General features: G+C 42.6%; 1 protein-coding gene across 3 annotated transcripts in view; it reads right to left on the bottom strand.

The window, feature by feature from the left end:
- Window positions 1-18,847, bottom strand: part of IPO9 (importin 9) — a 59,376-nt gene that overhangs the window by 8,827 nt on the left and 31,702 nt on the right. For all 3 annotated transcript variants that reach the window (XM_023187004.3, XM_023187005.3, XM_023187006.2), the window contains exons 13-23: window positions 18,499-18,638; window positions 13,765-13,924; window positions 8,542-8,768; window positions 6,680-6,828; window positions 5,763-5,891; window positions 4,619-4,894; window positions 4,163-4,329; window positions 2,493-2,626; window positions 1,090-1,212; window positions 523-627; window positions 231-307 (exon numbers count right to left, since the gene is read on the bottom strand). In XM_023187004.3, coding sequence (XP_023042772.1) covers window positions 231-307; window positions 523-627; window positions 1,090-1,212; window positions 2,493-2,626; window positions 4,163-4,329; window positions 4,619-4,894; window positions 5,763-5,891; window positions 6,680-6,828; window positions 8,542-8,768; window positions 13,765-13,924; window positions 18,499-18,638 — 1,687 coding nt within the window. The remainder of the gene's footprint in view (window positions 1-230; window positions 308-522; window positions 628-1,089; window positions 1,213-2,492; window positions 2,627-4,162; window positions 4,330-4,618; window positions 4,895-5,762; window positions 5,892-6,679; window positions 6,829-8,541; window positions 8,769-13,764; window positions 13,925-18,498; window positions 18,639-18,847) is intronic.

Genomic DNA, 18,847 nt, shown 5'->3' with positions numbered 1-18,847 from the left:
GCCACTATGCCCAGATAATTTTTAAATTATTTGTAGAGACAGGGTCTCCTCTGCGTTGCCCAGACGGTCTTGAACTCCTGGGCTTAAGCAATCCTCCTGCCGTGACCTCCCAAAGTGTTGGGATTACAGGCATGAGCCACCATGCCTGGCCATAAATGGATTTGAGCCCATATTCCTGTTTCTATGGCCTGGGACATTGCCATTTGCAAGACATCTCTGGACACCCTCACCTGCAGATCAATCTGATAGAGAGGATCCTTCAGGGCATCAGGGTCATCTTCCTCATCATCCTCGTAGTAATCCTCCTCTGTTAGACACAGCCAACACAGGGCGGGTCAGGACAAAGGCCCATGATCAGGCCCTGAATGGTGATATACTACCACATGACTGAGGCGGAAGGTGCAAAAGCCCAAGGAATGTCCCTGTGGGCCCACCTCTCCCCTTTCTTGGGTACCCCATTCTTGGGATCAGTGTGCAAAGAAAAGGTATTTACCATGGCTGTCCTCTCATCAAACAGCTTACCATATTTACTTGTAGCAAGAATGTCAGATAAAAGTTGGCCAGCTAAACCATCCTCCTCCTCCTCCTCTTCCTCCTCCTGGTCCTCCCACATATCATTGGAGTCATCTACTTGGAGATGAAAAGTAGCTAGAGCTAGAGCACATTCATGCATTTCCCCTCCCCAAATCCAAACAGACCAGAAGGGCCCCAAAGGCTTCTGCAATGTGGCTTGTAGTACCCAGTGAAAGAGAACCAGAAATGGCCAAACCCTTCTGGTAAATCTGAATGAAAGAACCTGGAGATATAAAGGTTGAGAGGCTCTTAAGAAGAATCAAACCAAAGAAGGGCTATGTTAGCTTGCCTCCTGGCTGCCTCCCACCCCAGCCTTCACATGGCAGACTGGAGAAGCAGCTCTTTACATGCCTAGTGCCTACCACGGTGCCAGCCACAGAGCAGCCATTCCATTAACCATTAACTTTTTTTTTTTTTTTTTTCAATTAGTGACTCAACAAACCAAGTTGCTAATTTGACAATTTGTAACTTGATCTGCCAGGCTAAAAGTCTCCTCGGAGTAAGGGCCTGGTGCACCTTGACTCCACTCTGCAGGAGTGGCCTGGCGAGCGGCATTAGCCTCCATGACGTTGGAGAGTTCGTTGATGATCAGCTTTAGGATCTTGACCAGCAAAGGAATGTTTGTCCAGCGTTCTGGGTCTGGGAAGGAAGAAAAAGGCTTCAAATCAGAGTGTCACTGGGCTTACTTCTGGAAGTATCCCTGTCCCCTCCTCAGTGCCGCTCACCAGAGTTCACCACCCCTCAGACTTTCACTGTCCCTGACTATATCTAGTCTCCAAAGAGTGATTTAAAGTTTAATAACTTTATTCTGTTTGGTATTGTAACAGTTCAGAAGGTGGGAGAGATGAGAGTTCAGGGATCATAGGAGATAGAGTCTTGTTAGTAATAAAGCTCTGAAACTAAGGAACTGTATAGAGCCAGTACTCCAGTCCCAGTGACTCACAAATTGAGAGACAGCGGAGGTAATTATAAATCTACATTAAAGATAGCAGCTCTATACTTCCTACCTGCAAATTATTGGAGTTACAGGCCAAAGTCAACTCAATAACAAAGACACGCTGACCATCTGTGCCCAACCCTCAGAATGAAGCTGGAAACTGGGATGCTTGGTACCTGAGACTATTTTTGTCCTTTTTTTTTTTTCCTCCAGTTTCACTCTTGTTGCCCAGGCTGGAGTGCAATGGCATGATCTTGGCTCACTGCAACCTTCGCCTCCCGCGTTCAAGCTATTCTCCTGCCTCAGCCTCCCGAGTAGCTGGGATTACAGGCATGCGCCACCATGCCTGGCTAACTTTGTATTTTTAGTAGAGATGGGGTTTCTCTATGTTGGTCAGGCTGGTCTCAAACTCCTGGCCTCAGGCGATCCGGCAGCCTCGGCCTCCCAAAGTGCTGGGATTACAGGTGTGAGCCATCGCACTCACTTTTTTTTTTTTTGAGATGGAGTCTTGTTTTGTTGTCCAGGCTGGAGTGCAGTGGCACGATCTTGGCTCACCACAATCTCTGCCTCCCAGGTTCAAGTGATTCTCCTGCCTCAGCCTCCCAAGTAGCTGGGATTACAGGCGCCCACCACCACATCTGGCTAATTTTTGTACTTTTAGTAGAGACAGGATTTCACTATGTTGGTCAGGCTGGTCTCAAACTCCTGACTTCAAATGATCCATCCACCCAGGCATCCCACCAACTGCTGGAATTACAGGCGTGAGCCACCATGCCCGGCTTATTTTTGTCCATTTTTGACAACAGGAAGAAACCGTATGTTCTGATCCCCTTTACCTAAGTTTCCTGTTGCTTCTTTATCAAACCCATCACCAACAATTATGTTTTAAAAATATATACCACAATGCATTCCTTCCCTCCACCCAGGTATCCTTAGCCCCTTATTATAGGGAGAGGATTGGAGGAATTGCAGCATCACCCACTTTTGGCTGACTTAGAGCGGGTGCGGATGCCCTCATCCATGCTGTAGATCTCCTCTCCCTTCACACGGATATCCTGCAGCCGTTTGTCATCTGCATTGATGCCATGCTGGAGCAGCTTACAGAGTGCCACAGAGCTGGCAAGGAAGATCCAAAAAAAGGTCAATCAGCCACCCATCTATAGAGTTCATGCCAAGGAGATAAACAATTATGTCCTAAGGCCCTCTATTTGACAGTGAAAATTCTGTTAACAACTAATTAGGAGAGCTAAGAGAGTTCAGCTGAAAATGAGATTTTTAGAGTTCATGAGATGGTCTAATGAGATCTGTTCTTCTTCTTTTTTTTTTTTGTGATAGGGTCTCATTCTGTCACCCAGGCTGAGTGCAGTGGTGTGATCATGGTTCACTGCAGCCTTGACCTCCCTGGGTTCAGGTGATCCTCCCACCTCAGCCTCCTGAGTAGCTGGGACTCCCGAGTGGGTGGGCACGTGCCACCATGCCTGGCTAATATTTTTGGTAGAGACAGGTTTCACCACGTTGCCCAGGTGGGTCTCAAGCAATTTGCCCACCTCAGTCTTCCAAAGTGCTGGGATTACAGGTAACCTGTTCTTCTTGAACAAAGCTAGGGTGGGCAAGCATCACGATGGCTATCCATATTGTAATGTGCAACGAGGTGATAAGAATCAGTGGTATAAAAGTCCAGCATAGAAAGTTAGGAAGCCAGGGTTAGAAGGCTTGGGTTTTTTATTTTTATTTTGAGACAGTTTTGCTCTTGTCGCCCAGGTTGGAGTGCATCTGCCTGTCGCCCAGGCGTGATCTGCCTCCCAGGTTCAAGTGATTCTCCTGCCTTAGCCTCCCGAGTAGCTGGGATTATAGACACCCACAACCACATCTAGCTATTTTTTGTATTTGTAGTAGAGAGAGGGTTTCACCATATTGGCCAGGCTAGTCTTAAACTCCTGACCTCCAGTGATCTGCTTGCCTCAGCCTCCAAAAGTGCTGGGATTATAGGTGTGAGCCAGCGCGCTTGGCCAAGGCTTGGGCTTATAAAGGAGAATAAGCCACTAGCAGCACTTAGCTGTGTGAAGTCTGTGGTAGAGAAGGGATCTCTAGCAAGCAGAGATCAGAAATATATAGTCTACCTGTGTTGACTGTCTTTTGGGGATTTCAAGATGGCAGCTATTCACATATGTGCCTTAGCAATAAAGAAAGACAGGGAAAAGGGAATACAAAGAGCCATTTGAAATGTCAAACAAAAATCTATGGAGCAAATCAGGGAAAAAAAGAAATATAGGTCAGAAGCAGTGGCTCACACCTGTAATCCCAGCATTTTGGGAGGCCAAGGTGGGTGGATCACTTGAGGTCAGGAGTTCAAGACCAGCCTGGCCAACATGGTATGGTGAAACCCTGTCTCTACTAAAAATACACACACACATAGACACACACACACACAAAGAATTAGCTGGGTGTGGTGGTGCATGTGTGTGATATTCGGAAGGCTGAGGCAGAATTGCTTGAACCTAGGAGGTGGAGGTTGCAGTGAGCCAAGATTGTGCCACTGCACTCCAGCCTGGGGGACAGAGTGAGACTCTGTTTCAAAAAAAAAAAAGAAAGAAAGAAATATAAGTGTTGAAGTGGTGGCAGAAAGTCCAGAAAAGAAAGATGGGATTCTACCTGACTTTGCCTTCATACTGTCCATAGAACAGGTGCTGTCGGCTTGTCCACTCAGCCATCACAAACTCTAGAGCAGGTTTGCCAGTAGGTCCTGGGAGGCTACACAGGAACTCCAAAAGAGGTTCTAGCTGAGTGTGCACCAGATGAGCAAACACCATGATCAGGGACTAGGAGAAAATAAGGACATTTGCTTCAGGGAAATCAATTTCAGAGCCGTAAGAGATGAGAAGGAACTGGCCACTCAGATAAGAGACAGAGTCTACACTGAGGGTATTATTCACAGGACAAGAAAACATGGAGATTTCCTTGTCCATGTTTCTTAGGCCAGACAGATCCCATTTTACTTTTAACTGTCCTACAAGGGTAGTAACAGGGTAAAATAACTCAGGACCAAAATACTAATTTTCACGTCTATCAGTCAGGGAGCAGGAAGCCCACTCCCCACTGTTCTCTTACCTGCATGACACTGAGTGTCTCTGCCTGCTGCATCTTACTGAGGATGGCACGAAGAATCTGGTCTAGATTCTCCCCCAGCTCCCGCCCTGCCTTGGAGATGAGGGTGGAAACAAGGCGGCCCACAAAGGCCGCAGTGAACTCTGATGTGCGGGGGTCCAGGAGCTGGCTCACCACTTGCATCACATACCACAGTCCATTGTGGCCCTGCTCATCATGCCACTGGGCTACTTGTTCCAGGGTCACTGACACATAGGCCCGCAAGCACTCTCCGCCATTCTGGGGAGACAGGGATGGCAAGCAAGATTAGTAATTGAGGGACAGATGCCAGGAAGCCCTCAGTCTGTACAAACAAATGTTCTCAGAGGCCTATGCCTCATAAAAGTGGTGAGTCCATAGTATTTGTGGTGGGCTCGTACCACGGGAATCAGGAATTTACCGTTACAGACACAGACATGCATTTACATAATTCCCCCTTTACCTAATGAGTTATCTCAAAAATGTGTATTATTATTATTTTTTTAATCACAACGGACAATGGCCAAGCAAAATGAATTTTAATCATAAAGGTCTACCTCTGGTACTAAAAAAATATGCTTACAATCTTGCAATAATTGGGGATACTATAGGACTTCATATAGGTCTTACACAAACCACTAGTTGCCTAGGGATTTCCAAGCTGATCAATATTCACTGGCAAGTTCCTATAACCTTTATAATCAATCACGGTAGTACACACCTGAAAAGGTAACCAATTCACCCAGAAAACAAAAAGAGAAAAAATATTCAGGCATCTCTCCCCTCTCTAGAAGCCCATCACTCTGCTGATTTTATTAATAGAGGAAATATGCAGAAAGACTTTCTTATGGCCCCAAGTCTAGATGTCTGTAATCTCTTTCATAGCAGCAATACCCAATACAGATGGGCAGGGTGCTTAGTATTCGTATTTTTAAAAACTGTAACATGCTCCAAAGCACCAGAAACGCTTGGCTTTTGCAGCCTGAACCCTTCCTGAATCTGCTAAGTAAATATGGAGTTGAGGAATTCCATATTTCAAAAGCATAAAACCACGTCAGATTTCTCAGCATAGTAAAGGCCTATGACTGGGTAGCTATCTTCCCCCTTCTAGTCTCCATGTCTCAGATACCTGCATGGTGGCATTGTCATCTGTGTGAAGGGTACACTGTGCCACAGCAGGGAAAGCTTGGCAGATGAGAAGCTGGGAAAGGGGAGGCTTTGTATTTCGTACTACTGTTGTCAGGATATCAATGGCTGTCTGAAAGAGAGAAGAAAAAAAGAGTCAGAATTGCCTCTGGGGTTGGGGGTGCCCAACAACTAAGATCCTTACTGGATGGGTATCACATAGCAACCCAGAGAAAGCTTATTAATGAAAGGCAAGTTTCCAAAATAAAAGGAATAATTAAATGGGTAGTGCTCTCAGCCTCCTCATAATAGCTTACTGATTGATTAGTCTTAGGGGTGGGCACTAGTACATGGTAGTGGATTGGATAACCAGGTGACATACTTAGTGGCACTGTGTAATGGTGGCACTCTGTTCAATTCACTGAGGGTACCTCTGAAACAAGAAGAGCCATTTTCTTTCTTTTATTCTTTTTTGAGGCAGAGTCTTGCTCTGTCACCCAGGCTGGAGTGCAGTAGTGCGATCTCCGCTCACTGCAACCTCTGCCTCTTGGGTTCAAGTGATTCTCCTGCCTCAGTCTCCCAAGTAGCTGGGACTGCAGGCGCCTGTCACCATGCCCAGCTAATTTTTGTATTTTTAGGAGAGACAGGGTTTCACCATATTGGCCAGGCTGGTCTCAAACTACTCCTGACCTTGTGATCTACCTGCCTTGGCCTCCCAAAGTGCTGGGATTACAGGCATGAGCCACCGCGCCAAGCCAAGTCATTTTCTTAAAGCTTCAGACAATCACCCACTGTCACTGTGGGCAAAAGAGCTTAGCAAAATCACCCCATGAATCTCTAATGCTATTAGGTTCTTGTCAGCTACATGCATCTGTGGGTGGCACTTGTATATCTCACACACACACACACACAGCCACTTACCGCACAGAGCCCTGCAGGGATCTTGTCTGCTGGGGCCTGCATTATGCTGACCAGAGTGGGAATCAATCTCATTTGCATTGGGCCCTGACAGGCTTCAATCTGGGACAGCTCCTTGAAGATGTCCTGAGCCAGTGAGGCGACGACGGGATCTGAAGTGGATAAGGCAACACGGAATCCCCCTGCCTGATGCTCTGCATCTGCTTCTCACTTAATGATGCCTGTTGTTTGGCCCTAACCTAAGTTAACAACTTCTGCATTGATTACTTATAACACACCCGGGACCTAGTGGGGCCATATGAATAACCTAAAAGAACAGGAGTGATCCTAAATCTCCAAGAGGTACACTTTGTATGGCTTCATTAAAGTAGGGACTAGTCATTAACAGCTACTCCTAAAACAAAATGTAGTTTTTTCTAGAGAAAAATCTTTAAAGTCTTTATTCTTGTGAAACCTAGATTATAAAACCAAATGCTTAAAAAAAAAAAAAAAAAAAAAAGCCCAACTGATACTTTAAGAAGACATGAAAGGTGCAAAAATTACCAAAACACTGACTTTGATGCATGAGAGAAATCATACATATCTCCTATGAGGTAGCCATGGAAGCCATGAAGAATTCTCAAAGCTACTTCTGGGGCAAAAGGCAAAACTCCTAAAAAGCAGAGCCTTATGAAGAAAGGGAACTTTAGCTCAATCTTCTTTATCTATATAATAAAACATCCTCCTCTATTTAGTATGGAAAAATATAGGCAATGTACATTAAAGTATATCTTAAAAGACCACTGCAGCATTGTTTGTAATAGAAAAAAATTGGGAATACCCTAGATGTCCATTAACAGAATGGGTAAATTATGATATACCCATTTTATGGAATACTATGTAATGGCTGAAAAGAATGAGATATATCCAAGAACACAATGTGGAAAGCTCCTCAGTACACATTTTTCAGTGAAAAAGCATATCAAATAACATGTTCAGTATATCACATTATATAAACAATCCTTATCCTGTACATCTTTCTGAGCTTCAATATTAGAGCTCTCTCTTTAAAAAAAAAATCCTTAATATTTTACTAGTAATAAGGTATTAATAAATACATTCACTACAGGAAAAAAAAACTTAAACTGCAGAAAAGTAATAAAGAAAACACCTGTAATTCCACTACCTAGAGATAAACACTCTTAAAATTTTGATGTATTTTTTTGTTTTTTGTTTTTACATACTTATCTATACATACATCCTTTCCTAAAAGAAAAAATCAAAACTTGGGATCATATTCTATGGATTTTTTGGGAAAAGTATCTTTTCATTTATTACAATGTAAGCTCTTTTCCATGGTTTTAAATATTCCTTTTAAGCTTGATTTTTAATGGCTGAACAGTATTTCATTTTATGGATATAATTAACTAATGTCTTTTTATAATTTCCAAATTTTTACTCCTGTAAAAAATATCTAGTGAATAACTTTGTTCATAAACTTTTACATGTATCTTTCTTTAGTATCTCCTTTTCTAAATTATAGTCCTAGCCCTTTTCTTTTACGAGGCTTTTCATTTGCCCAATTTCCTATTCTATCATCAAAGTTCTGAATTATGTCTCTTGCTTATAAGCCCTTTATTTATCATCTTTTTCCCTAAGTCCTTACTAGAGAGTAAGTGTTACAGAAATAGGTACTCTATTTTTTAATGCAGCTACATTTACAGCACAATTCTATTTTTTGCTAATCCAAAGCCAGATTCTTTGCTTACAATGTTAAAACCATAGCATCATAGGTAAGACCAAACCTAGGGGATCTTTCATTTAAATTCCCCAGCCACCACCTTTTCTTTGGTGCCCCTCATAACACATTCTCCCTGGTGGCATACCATTACTGTACTTTAGGAAAATGGCGATGGTGAAGGGGCAGATTTTGCTTTCCATGCTTGCTGTGAATTCGGGGTCTACTGTACAAACGATGCACAGCGTCTCCATCACCAGGTTGAGGACCTCTGAGCTGAACTGGGCTGCTAGGTGAATTAAGCCATCCAGGATGCTGGGGAGGAAGGGCTGGAGCACATGGGTACTCTCTGATACTTTCAGTTGGTCACAATAACTAGAGAGAGACAGATAAGCAAGAATTATTTAAAAAATTCAATTCCTGGTTTTCCCAATCTCACATATTATAGCATTTATATGTGTAGCTTTATAAAGCTAATTCTAAAGTTAGGTAAGTTTCTACTTCTTTCTGGATGTATTACATAAACATTAGCACCACCATTTCTATGTTCTCTATTTATTTGACTTTTGCTATTTTCTTTAAAAACTTCTGCTTTTTTTCTTGCGGTTTTTTTTTTCTGCATCCTGAAACAAGCTTAATTTATATAAACTTTTTTTTTTTCTTTCTTGAGACAGAGTCTTGCTCTGTCACCCAGGCTGGAGTGCAGTGGCTGGATCTTGGCTCACTGGAAGCTCTGCCTCCCGGGTTCACGCCATTCTCCTGCCTCCTCAGCCTCCCGAGTAGCTGGGACTACAGGTGCCCGCCACCTTGCCCGGCTAGTTTTTTTGCATTTTTGTAGTAGAGATGGTGTTTCACCGTGTTAGCCAGGATGATTTCAATCTCCTGACCTCGTGATCTGCCCATCTCGGCCTCCCAAAGTGCTGAGATTACAGGCTTGAACCACCGTGCCCGGCCTTATATAAACATTTTATTTACACTTTCAAAATCAGCCTATTAGCTGTAGGATTTAAAGTTCCCTTATAGTTTTACTGTATTAGCCCCTTTTCAATCAACAAATATTTACTGAATGTTGCTTACCATGTCCAAAATGATACAATTGTTAAAAATACATTGTCTAGGACCAGACACTGTGGCTCACATCTGTAATCCCAGCACTTTGTGGGGGCCAAGGCAGGCAGATCACCTGAGGTCAGGGGTTCAAGAGCAGCCTGCCCAACATAACAAAACACCATCTCTACTAAAAATGCAAAAAAATTAGCTAGGCATGGCGTTGCGCACCTGTAATCTCAGACACCTATAATCTCAGAGAGGCTGAGCCATGAGAATCACTTGAACCTGGGAGGCAGAGGTTGCAGTGAGGCGAGATCATGCCACTGCACTCCAGCCTGGGTGACAGAGCGAGACTGTCTCAAACAAAAACAAAAACAAAAACACAACAACAAAATCTATCTAAGTCTTTACTTTTGTTTATCGTTAGAATGGCAATAAGTTAAAAGGCAATAAAACATTGCTTCTCTATGTTAAAAGAATCTCATATAGAAACAAGGCACTTAGCAGTACTCAATAAGTGGTTCTTCTCTTTCTTTCTTTTTTGAGATGGAATCTCACTCTGTTCCCCAGGCTGGAGTGTAGTGGCATGATCTTGGCTCCCTGCAACCTCTGCCTCCCAGGTTCAAGCGACTCTCCTGCCTCAGCCTCCCAAGTAGCTGGGAATACTGAGAATACAGGCACCCGCCACCACGCCCAGCTAAGTTTTGCATTTTTCGTAGAGATTGGGTTTCACCATGTTGGCCAGGGTGGTCTTGAACTCGTGACCTCAGGTGATCCGCCTGCCTTGGCCTCCCAAAGGGCTGAGATTACAGGCGTGAGCACTGTACCCAGCCAATAAATGTTTTTTTCTTAACTTAAATGTTTTATTTTAAATGTCTTATAACTGTATTATTTGTGTCGGCTTTCCAAGGTCCACAATGACCAGTGAAACTGTGGGCTTTAATCTCAGATCTGTCCACAGACTTTTTGATTTTTGGTTCATAATGTTTGATTCCAATACTACCCTGCTCTGACCAAACTTCTCCTAAAGAGCTGATGTGGAACCTGGCTTTGGTCAGTTCTCAACTCCTTAGACTAGCTTTTGGATCCATCCCTCGACCAGCATTTATCTGTCCTCTCCCTCCCTCCATTTCCCACTTCTATTCTAAGGGTTTATAGTTACTTTGCCCCTCTAATGAACTTGAAACTGTACAGTATGGTAAATCATAAAGTTTGCATCATCTGTCTACATCATACTGGATCTTGTATGCCATGCTAAAAGAGGTTGGACTTTATTTTGGAAGTCGGTGTTTCTTTAACTTGTGTTACTCCTAACACCTAATCTTCTCTTTACCCTAAAGTCTCCAGGGGAAACTGATGTCCCAGGAAAATATTATATATTTATCCTGTGGCTTCCTATACTGCCTGATTATAATACGACTTTCTTCTGAAGTACCTCTATCTCAAGTTTGAAGAGAATAACTGGGAGCCACGAATGATTTTTTTTATTTTTTTGAGATGGAGTCTCGCTCTGTTGCCAGGCTGGAGTGGAGTGCTATGAATCGGCTCACTGCAACCTCCACCTCCTGGGTTCAAGTGATTCTCCTGCCTCAGCCTTCTGAATAGCTGGGACTACAGGCATGCACCACCACACCCAGCTAATTTTTTTCTGTATTTTTAGTAGAGAGGGGGTTTCATCATGTTGGCCAGGATAGTTTTGATCTCCTGACCTTGTGATCTGCCCGCCTCGGCCTCCCAAAGTGCTGGGATTACAGGCGTGAGCCACTGCGCCTGGCCGTCATGAATGATTTTAACAGCAGGAGCAAGAAAATCAGTTTTCTATTTTAGAAAGATCAACTTGACAGCTCAAATAATATGGTCTGCAGAAGTGTGAGGCTGCAGATAGATCAATCAGGAAGCTGCTGCAGTAATTCAAGGAAGAGAAATAGCACAATCAGGGTAGTAGCAAGGGAAGACGGGAAGGAAGAGATGAGAGGCCAAGGAACCAAGATCTAAAAGGCAAATATCTGAGATCTCTACCTTCATTGAAACAGGGAATTCAAGCTCTTTAAGTTCAAGATCTAAAGTTACAAGATTTCTACCTTTAATAAAAAGGAAAATACTGGTAGCACAGGCCTGAAGGTGGTAACAAGCTCAGTAATAAATGTGTTGATTTTCAGGTACTTGTAAGATATCTATCCTGGTATGGATAGTAAGCAATGAATACATTAGTTTGTAGCTCAGGAGAAAGTTTGACATAAATTTGAGTTAAAAAATGTGAAACAAGTATAATTATTTGTCAATCAGTATCTTGTTTCAGAGATTATTTAAGGGAGTTTGCAATGATACATAAACTATGACATGAAGGAATAAATTAAAACTGGGGCTAAGGAAAAAAAGCAAAGCAACGGTGGAATGCTGATCATTAAAAGGTTAGTAGTGACATTAGAAAAGACAGCTGCAGGCCGGGCGCAGTGGCTCACGTCTATAATCCCAGCACTTTGGAAGGTGGGGGTGGGTGGATCACCTGAGGTTGGGAGTTTGAGACCAGCCTGACCAACATGGAGAAACCCTATCTCTACTAAAAATACAAAATTAGCCGGGTGTGGCGGCACATGCCTGTAATCCCAGCTGCTGGAGAGGCTGAAGCAGGAGAATTGCTTGAACCCAGGAGGCGGAGGTTGCGTTGAGCTGAGATCATGCCATTGCACTCCAGCCTGGGCAACAAGAGCGAAACTCTGTCTCAAAAAAAAAAAAAAAGAAAAGAAAAGAAAGAAAAACAGTTCCAATAATGTGACAGGGATGTAAGCCAGTCTGCAATTGGCTAGTAAACTAAATAGGAAATGACCAAATGGAAACTCTTTATTGAAAGATAGCTAATGATCCATTTCACAGGACAGGTCTTAACCTGGATCCACAGATAGGCTTCAAGGAATTCAGTGTTTGACAATGAACATAAAATTTTCTAAACATATATGAGTGTCCATTTCTCTGGTCTGAATATCCATAGCTTTTGTCATCCTTCAGAGAGAGCTGTTACATCTCTCAAGAAAACCACTAAACCACTACCCATGTGGTCCAAGAGATATGAACATTAAAAATAAAAGTTTTCTTCACAGTTCTTCTGATTATAAAAGTAATATAAACTTGTTGAAACAAACAAAATGTTTTATATATATATAACAGAGAATGAAAGTTCTTTGTACTCTAATCTCTCCCAGAGAGAATCAAGGTCGATAAGTATGCCTGATAGGTACTGCTGTCTACCTAAAACACTCTGGAAAGTAATGGGCTTATTTTACCCAAAGTACTTTCACATTCATACCAAACTCCTCTCACAGCTTGCAGCTGCAAACATTTCCATAAAATTACAACACAAAGTGGATAAATCTCCAATGAAATCAAGTTTCACAAAGGGCAGAAGCTATACAGGCAGTGACCACAGGTACACACTCAGAAAAACCCTTAAAATAATATTCATGACTTAAGCAGCCAGGGCTCTCTCTTCTCAGACTTTTACAATGGTCTTAGAGCTTTCTGAAAAGCTATACTTAGTTTGCCTCTTAAGATAATACTTCTAATTATTTTAGAGCCAAAGATCTGCTTCACCTAGACTGAAGCAGAAAAAGATGGGACTCTGTTTATGGTCATAACATTAAGCATTTAATTAAAACGGGCAGTTCTTGAATGCTTTCTAATGACACACAACACGGCATCTCAAAAGGTACTCCTCTGCCTTAAAAGGTATGACAGAGCAGGCACATGGAAAATAAATTTTGTGTTGGTAGTTTTAGGATTCAGTTGAGATGTTTGAGACTAAAATATTCCTTAAAACAACAATGGTCCTTCTAGTCTGTGTAGGAATATAAATAAATGACTTTTGATCCATTAGTAACACTAGCCTTAAAAAAAGACAGTAAAACTGGGAAAAAATAAGCAGTGTTTCTAGGTCACATTATCCCAGATTTGGTTTCTAATATAAATATAATAAACCAACAAAACGATGTGGACTCTAATCCTGCTTCTATTATTCATCAATTGTGCAACTCTGTGCAAAACATTTTTCTCTCCAAGCCTCAGGTTCTTTATCATTAAGAGATGATTCCAGAACTGGAGTGAATTTAAAGAGGAAGAAGAGCAGAAAGAAACAGGACATCTTCTGGACTCATAAAATCCATGTCCCTAGCATGGTTTCTTTCCCTGTCCTTCCAACATTCACCCTGAAGGAGATCATTAGCAGGGATTTCCAAGCAACATAATTCATTGGAAAACTGTGATTTGGTATATCTAACCTGAGCAACTTTCCCTTAAGATAATTATCACCCTAGGGTAGCATACTCACCCCCAGATGGCTCTCACTGCAGAAATTCGAACTGACGGGGGCTGTGTCTCGTGAAGACCACTAACTGTTGCTTGTAGGAACTGCTGGATCAGTTCAGGGGACATAGCAACAGTGAACCGACTGGCAGCCCAAAGTGCCCGGCCCAAGAGGAAAGGAGACACTGGGAGAAAGACAGAGCAATTAGGGGCTGGAAATGAAAATTCCTATAACTTGTCCTTTCTATTCCCCACATTTATTCCAAATTTTTTTTTTTTTTTGAGATGGAGTCTCACTCTGTCACCCAGGCTGGAGTGCAATGGCGCAATCTTGGCTCACTGCAACCTCCGTCCCCCCAGGTTCAAGCAATTCTCCCACCTCAGCCTCCTGAATAGCTGGGATCACAGGCACCTGCCACCATGCCTAATTTTTTGTATTTTTAGTAGAGATGGCGTTTCGCTGTGTTGGCCAGGCTGGTCTAAAACTCTGGACCTCAAGTGATCTGCCCACCTCAGCTTCCCAAAGTGCTGGGATTACAGGCGTGAGCCACCGTGCCCGGCCCTCCATTCCTCAATTTTTTAGAAGTAAATGGATGCTACATAATATGTACAACTTATTTGAGAGAAAAAGCGTAACCTTGTATGATGAAAGCAAATGTGTGACCTGTGGTACAAAATCAATTTCCCAGTTTTCCCTTGACTCTTGCGAGCAAAGTAGATCTTGAATACTATTGGACTAAAAGGATTTTACCACCCCAGTCCTCACCCCGAGCTCTCATTATTCCTTACCTGCACTACTAGTTAATCTTTTTTTTTTTTGGAGGTGGAGTTTCGCTCTTGTTGCCTAGGCTGGAGTATAATAGCGCGATCTCAGCTTACCACAAACTCTACCTCCCGGGTTCAAGTGATTCTCCTGCCTCAGGCTCCCCGGTAGCTGGGATTACAGGTATGCGCCACCATGCCCAGCTAATTTTGTATTTTTAGTAGAGATGGGGTTTCTCCATGTTGGTCAGGCTGGTCTCGAATTCCCGACCTTAGGTGATCCACCTGCCTTGGCCTCCGAAAGTGCTGGGATTACAGGACTGAGCCATGGCGCCTGGCCCACTTGATCTTCTAAATGCCATCTCCATTGTTGTTTATTCCCACTTTTGGACCACTCTTTTTTTCTTTTTTCTTGAGACGGAGTCTCGCTCTGTCACCCAGGCTGGAGTGCAGTGGCACCATCTCAGTTCACTGTAACCTCTGTCTCCCGGGTTCAAGCGATTCTCCTGCCTCAGCCTCCCGAGTAGCTGGGATTACAGGTGCATGCCACCACGCCTGGCTACTTTTTGTATTTTTAGTAGAGACGGGGTTTCACCATGTTGGTCAGGCTGGTCTCAAACTCCTGACCTCAAGTGATCTACCCGCCTCGGCCTCCCAAAGTGCTAGGATTACAGGCATGAGCCACCGCGCGGCCTTGGACCACTCTTAAAACTTTAATTATAGCTCTGATCATGTCATTCTTCTATTTAAAATCTGTCAATGAATTCCATAGTCCACCAAATAAAGATTACCCTAGTCATCATGTTATTCAAGGCTCCCTAAGATCAGTGACTCTAGCATTACCTATGATTTCCCTTTATGGTTTCCAAACTCAAGTACACATCCCTCCTTAGCAACTTACATCTTACTCTCCCAGCTCTCTGCCTTGTTCACACTGCAAGCCAACATATTCACTTCCTTGCATTACTTATTTATTCATCTCTTAGGCTGAAGCAATTCTAACTATCTCTGTGCCACAGTAATTCTGTCTTTATAGTGTTCTTACATGTTATATATATTGTTTGATAGTCTAGCCACTAATTTAAGGATTACTACCCTTATTCACTATAAGCTGCTGAGGAGAGACTATTCTTATTCAGCTTGTCACAGGGCTTAACTTGGTTACTCACACAATAAACATCCTGTTGACAGAAAACATTGAACAGAACCTAATAAACTGTGCCAAACAATTACACAATACAGATGCTCCTCTGCGTATGATGGGGTTACTTCCTAATAAACCCATCATAGGTTGAAAATACTGTAAGTTAAAAATGCATTTAAATTTCATACTGAACATCACAGCTTAACTGAGCCTACCTTAAACATGCTCAGGACACTTACATTAGTGTAAAGTTGGGCAAACTCATCTAACACAAAGCCTATTTTATAATAAAGGGTTGGATATCTCATATAATGTATTGAATACTGTACTGAAAGTGAAAACAGAATGGTTGTAAGGGTACTTGAAGTACGATTTCTACTAAACGCATATTGCTTTGGCATCACTGTGAAGTTGAAAAATCGTAATCCAACCACTGTAAGTGAAAAACTGTTTATAACTTTACATAATGTACAGAAGCAGTTCCCAAAGGATGGTCCAGAAATTCCCTAAAGTTAAAACTATTTTCAAAGTAATATAGAGATATTAGTTTTTTCACCTTCATTCTTTCTTTTTTTTTGAGATGGAGTCTCGCTCTGTTGCCCAGGCTGGAGTGCAGTAGCACGATTTCGGCTCACTGCAACCTCCGCCTCCTGGGTTTAAGCAATTCTCCTACTTCAGCCTCATGAGTAGCTGGGATTACAGATGTGTGCCACCATGCCCACCTAATTTCTGTATTTCTCAGTACAGATGGGGTTACACCATGTTAGCCAGGCTGGTCTTGGAACTCCTGACCTCATGATCTGCCCACCTCAGCCTCCCAAAGTGCTGGAGTTACAGGCATGAGCCACCAAGACCAGCCTCGCTTTCATTGTTTTGTTTTTTTTTTTTTTTTGAGACGAAGTCTTGCTCTGTTGCCCAGGCTGGACTGCAATGGCGTGATCTCGACTCACTACAAGCTCCGCCTCCTGGGTTCACGCCATTCTCCTGCCTCAGCCTCCTGAGTAGCTGGGAGTACAGGCACCCACCACCACCGCCCAACTAATTTTTTTTTTGTATTTTTAGTAGTGACGGGGTTTCACCGTGTTAGCCAGGATGGTCTCGATCTCCTGACCTCGTGATCTGCCCACCTCGGCCTCCCAAAGTGCTGGGATTACAGGCATGAGCCTCCACGCCCGGCCACTTTCATTCTTTCACAAGTATACAGTGTAGTTTTCCAGAGGTTACATGATATGTGATATTCATGGCTCTGACAGCCAGTGGAATGCATGTTTCCATTTCTTTTATTTTAAAAACATTTCAGTTTTAATTTTTAGTACAGTAAATATTAATAAATCAAAGCCACAAAGTCTTTTAAATTGTTGATAATTTGTAACCAAAAAGTTTCAGAATGGTTGGCGTAGAAAAGGTTTTAGCTACAGGCAGGATTAACAAATGATATACGCTGAGCCTTTTTCCAGTCTAAATAACAAATATTCTAAAATTTCCAAAGTCTTTGAAAAATCTTTGCTAGGGTAAACTCTACAAGAAATATGTTAATGGGCTTCAGAAATCTTTCAATGTAATTATGGGATGCCTACTCAAGGCACTTGTAGGATATAAACATTAGACATGACTTCTACTCAGAGACCTTACTAGTAGGAGTAAGAAAACATATTCAACAATGCAGCATATGATAAGTACAGAGTGAAAGAGGATATTCCCAGTGGATCTGAGCTGTGGATGTACAACCACTTTAATTTGTGGTTCAGAGAATGGAAGTGATGGAGTGAGATACCCGATAATAGATTACCTATTTAAAATCACAGAGCAGAACATTTTCAAATGACGTAAGCTACTCCCAGAACTATCCTATGGAGAGGAAGTAAATGGACTGAAAACAGAGCAAACAATACCAAACGTTCCATGATTTAGGTACTGAGAGAGAAAGCAAAGGCAGTGTTTTCGGATGGGGATCTGGCTCCAAGGATGAGGAAAGGCATGGCACGGCAGAAGCAAGTAGCAGAAAATGCCACACAGACAATGATTCTTAGCTACTGCTCTGTATTGTGGAAGAAATCGGTCTAATAGTAAAGGGCTACTTTTTTTTTTTTTTTTAACTGAGTCTTGCTCTGTCACCCAGGGTGGAATGCAGTGGTGTGATCTCGGTTCACTGCAACCTCCGCCTCCTGGGTTCAAGTGATTCTCCTGCCTTAGCCTCTTCAGTAGTTGAGACTACAGCCTCCCGCTACCACACTCGGCTACTTTTTATATTTTTAGTAGAGGTGGGGTTTCACCAAGTTGGCCAGGCTAGTCTTGAACTCTTGACCTCAGGTGAGTCACCTGCCTCAACCTCCCAAAGTGCTGGGATTAGAGGCGTGAGCCATCACACCTCCCCTACTTTTTTCTTTTTCAGACAGACAGCTAACATGGAATGAGAATGGAACACTTTAATTATTTGGATATTGGCCAAAAATAAAGTTTGAGAAAAATGACAGGAAACAAACAGGAAGAATGTGCCTGATACAGAATGCTTCAACAATGGGAGCAGAACTCGATAATTCTGAAGGTACAGCAACCAGATTTGCAATCCATTCAAATGCCAAAAACAACCACAAATGGGAATGCCAATTTGGGAAGAAACATAAACATCATGGAAGAATTATGAACTAGGCAATATTAGATTGTTATTAGGTGAAGCTTAAGTCAAGGTCTCTGGGCTGTTTTAGAGGTTTGGATGAGTTCAAGTTGTAGGGTGCAAACAATTTTCACTCAGAGGACACAAGAATACCTGGCCTACCAGTCTAAGTGAACAATATAACCAAGTTAATGACAGGTCTAAAGAGCTTCTAGCATCTGGCATGTGCTGAAACATACCTGAGAGGTTGAGGTCTGCAAGGATGACATTGGTCAGGAACCCATGCATGTCAAAATGAATCCTGCCATTTTTCACACTGTCAGTGATGATGGCCTTCACTGAGCCTAGGGCAAGCATGCATGCCTCATGGATCTTCCACCTGTGAAAGGATACTACAGCCTAGTAAAACATACTACACTGCCAAAAAAGATAAATATTTGAGGAAAGAAGACTCAGAAAAGGGCACTCCAGCACAATCTCTTCCAAAAGAGTCATTTACCTTAAGCCCTTCCATTCTAACCTACAGCTGAAAACAGAGTGAAATTTTAATAAGAGATTAAATCTGTTATTAAATTAAAACCAGATTTT

This window comes from Piliocolobus tephrosceles, chromosome 1, assembly GCF_002776525.5.
Source record: "Piliocolobus tephrosceles isolate RC106 chromosome 1, ASM277652v3, whole genome shotgun sequence".
In the NCBI taxonomy this organism is placed as follows: domain Eukaryota; kingdom Metazoa; phylum Chordata; class Mammalia; order Primates; family Cercopithecidae; genus Piliocolobus; species Piliocolobus tephrosceles.
This window is presented reverse-complemented; position numbering and strand designations above follow the sequence as displayed.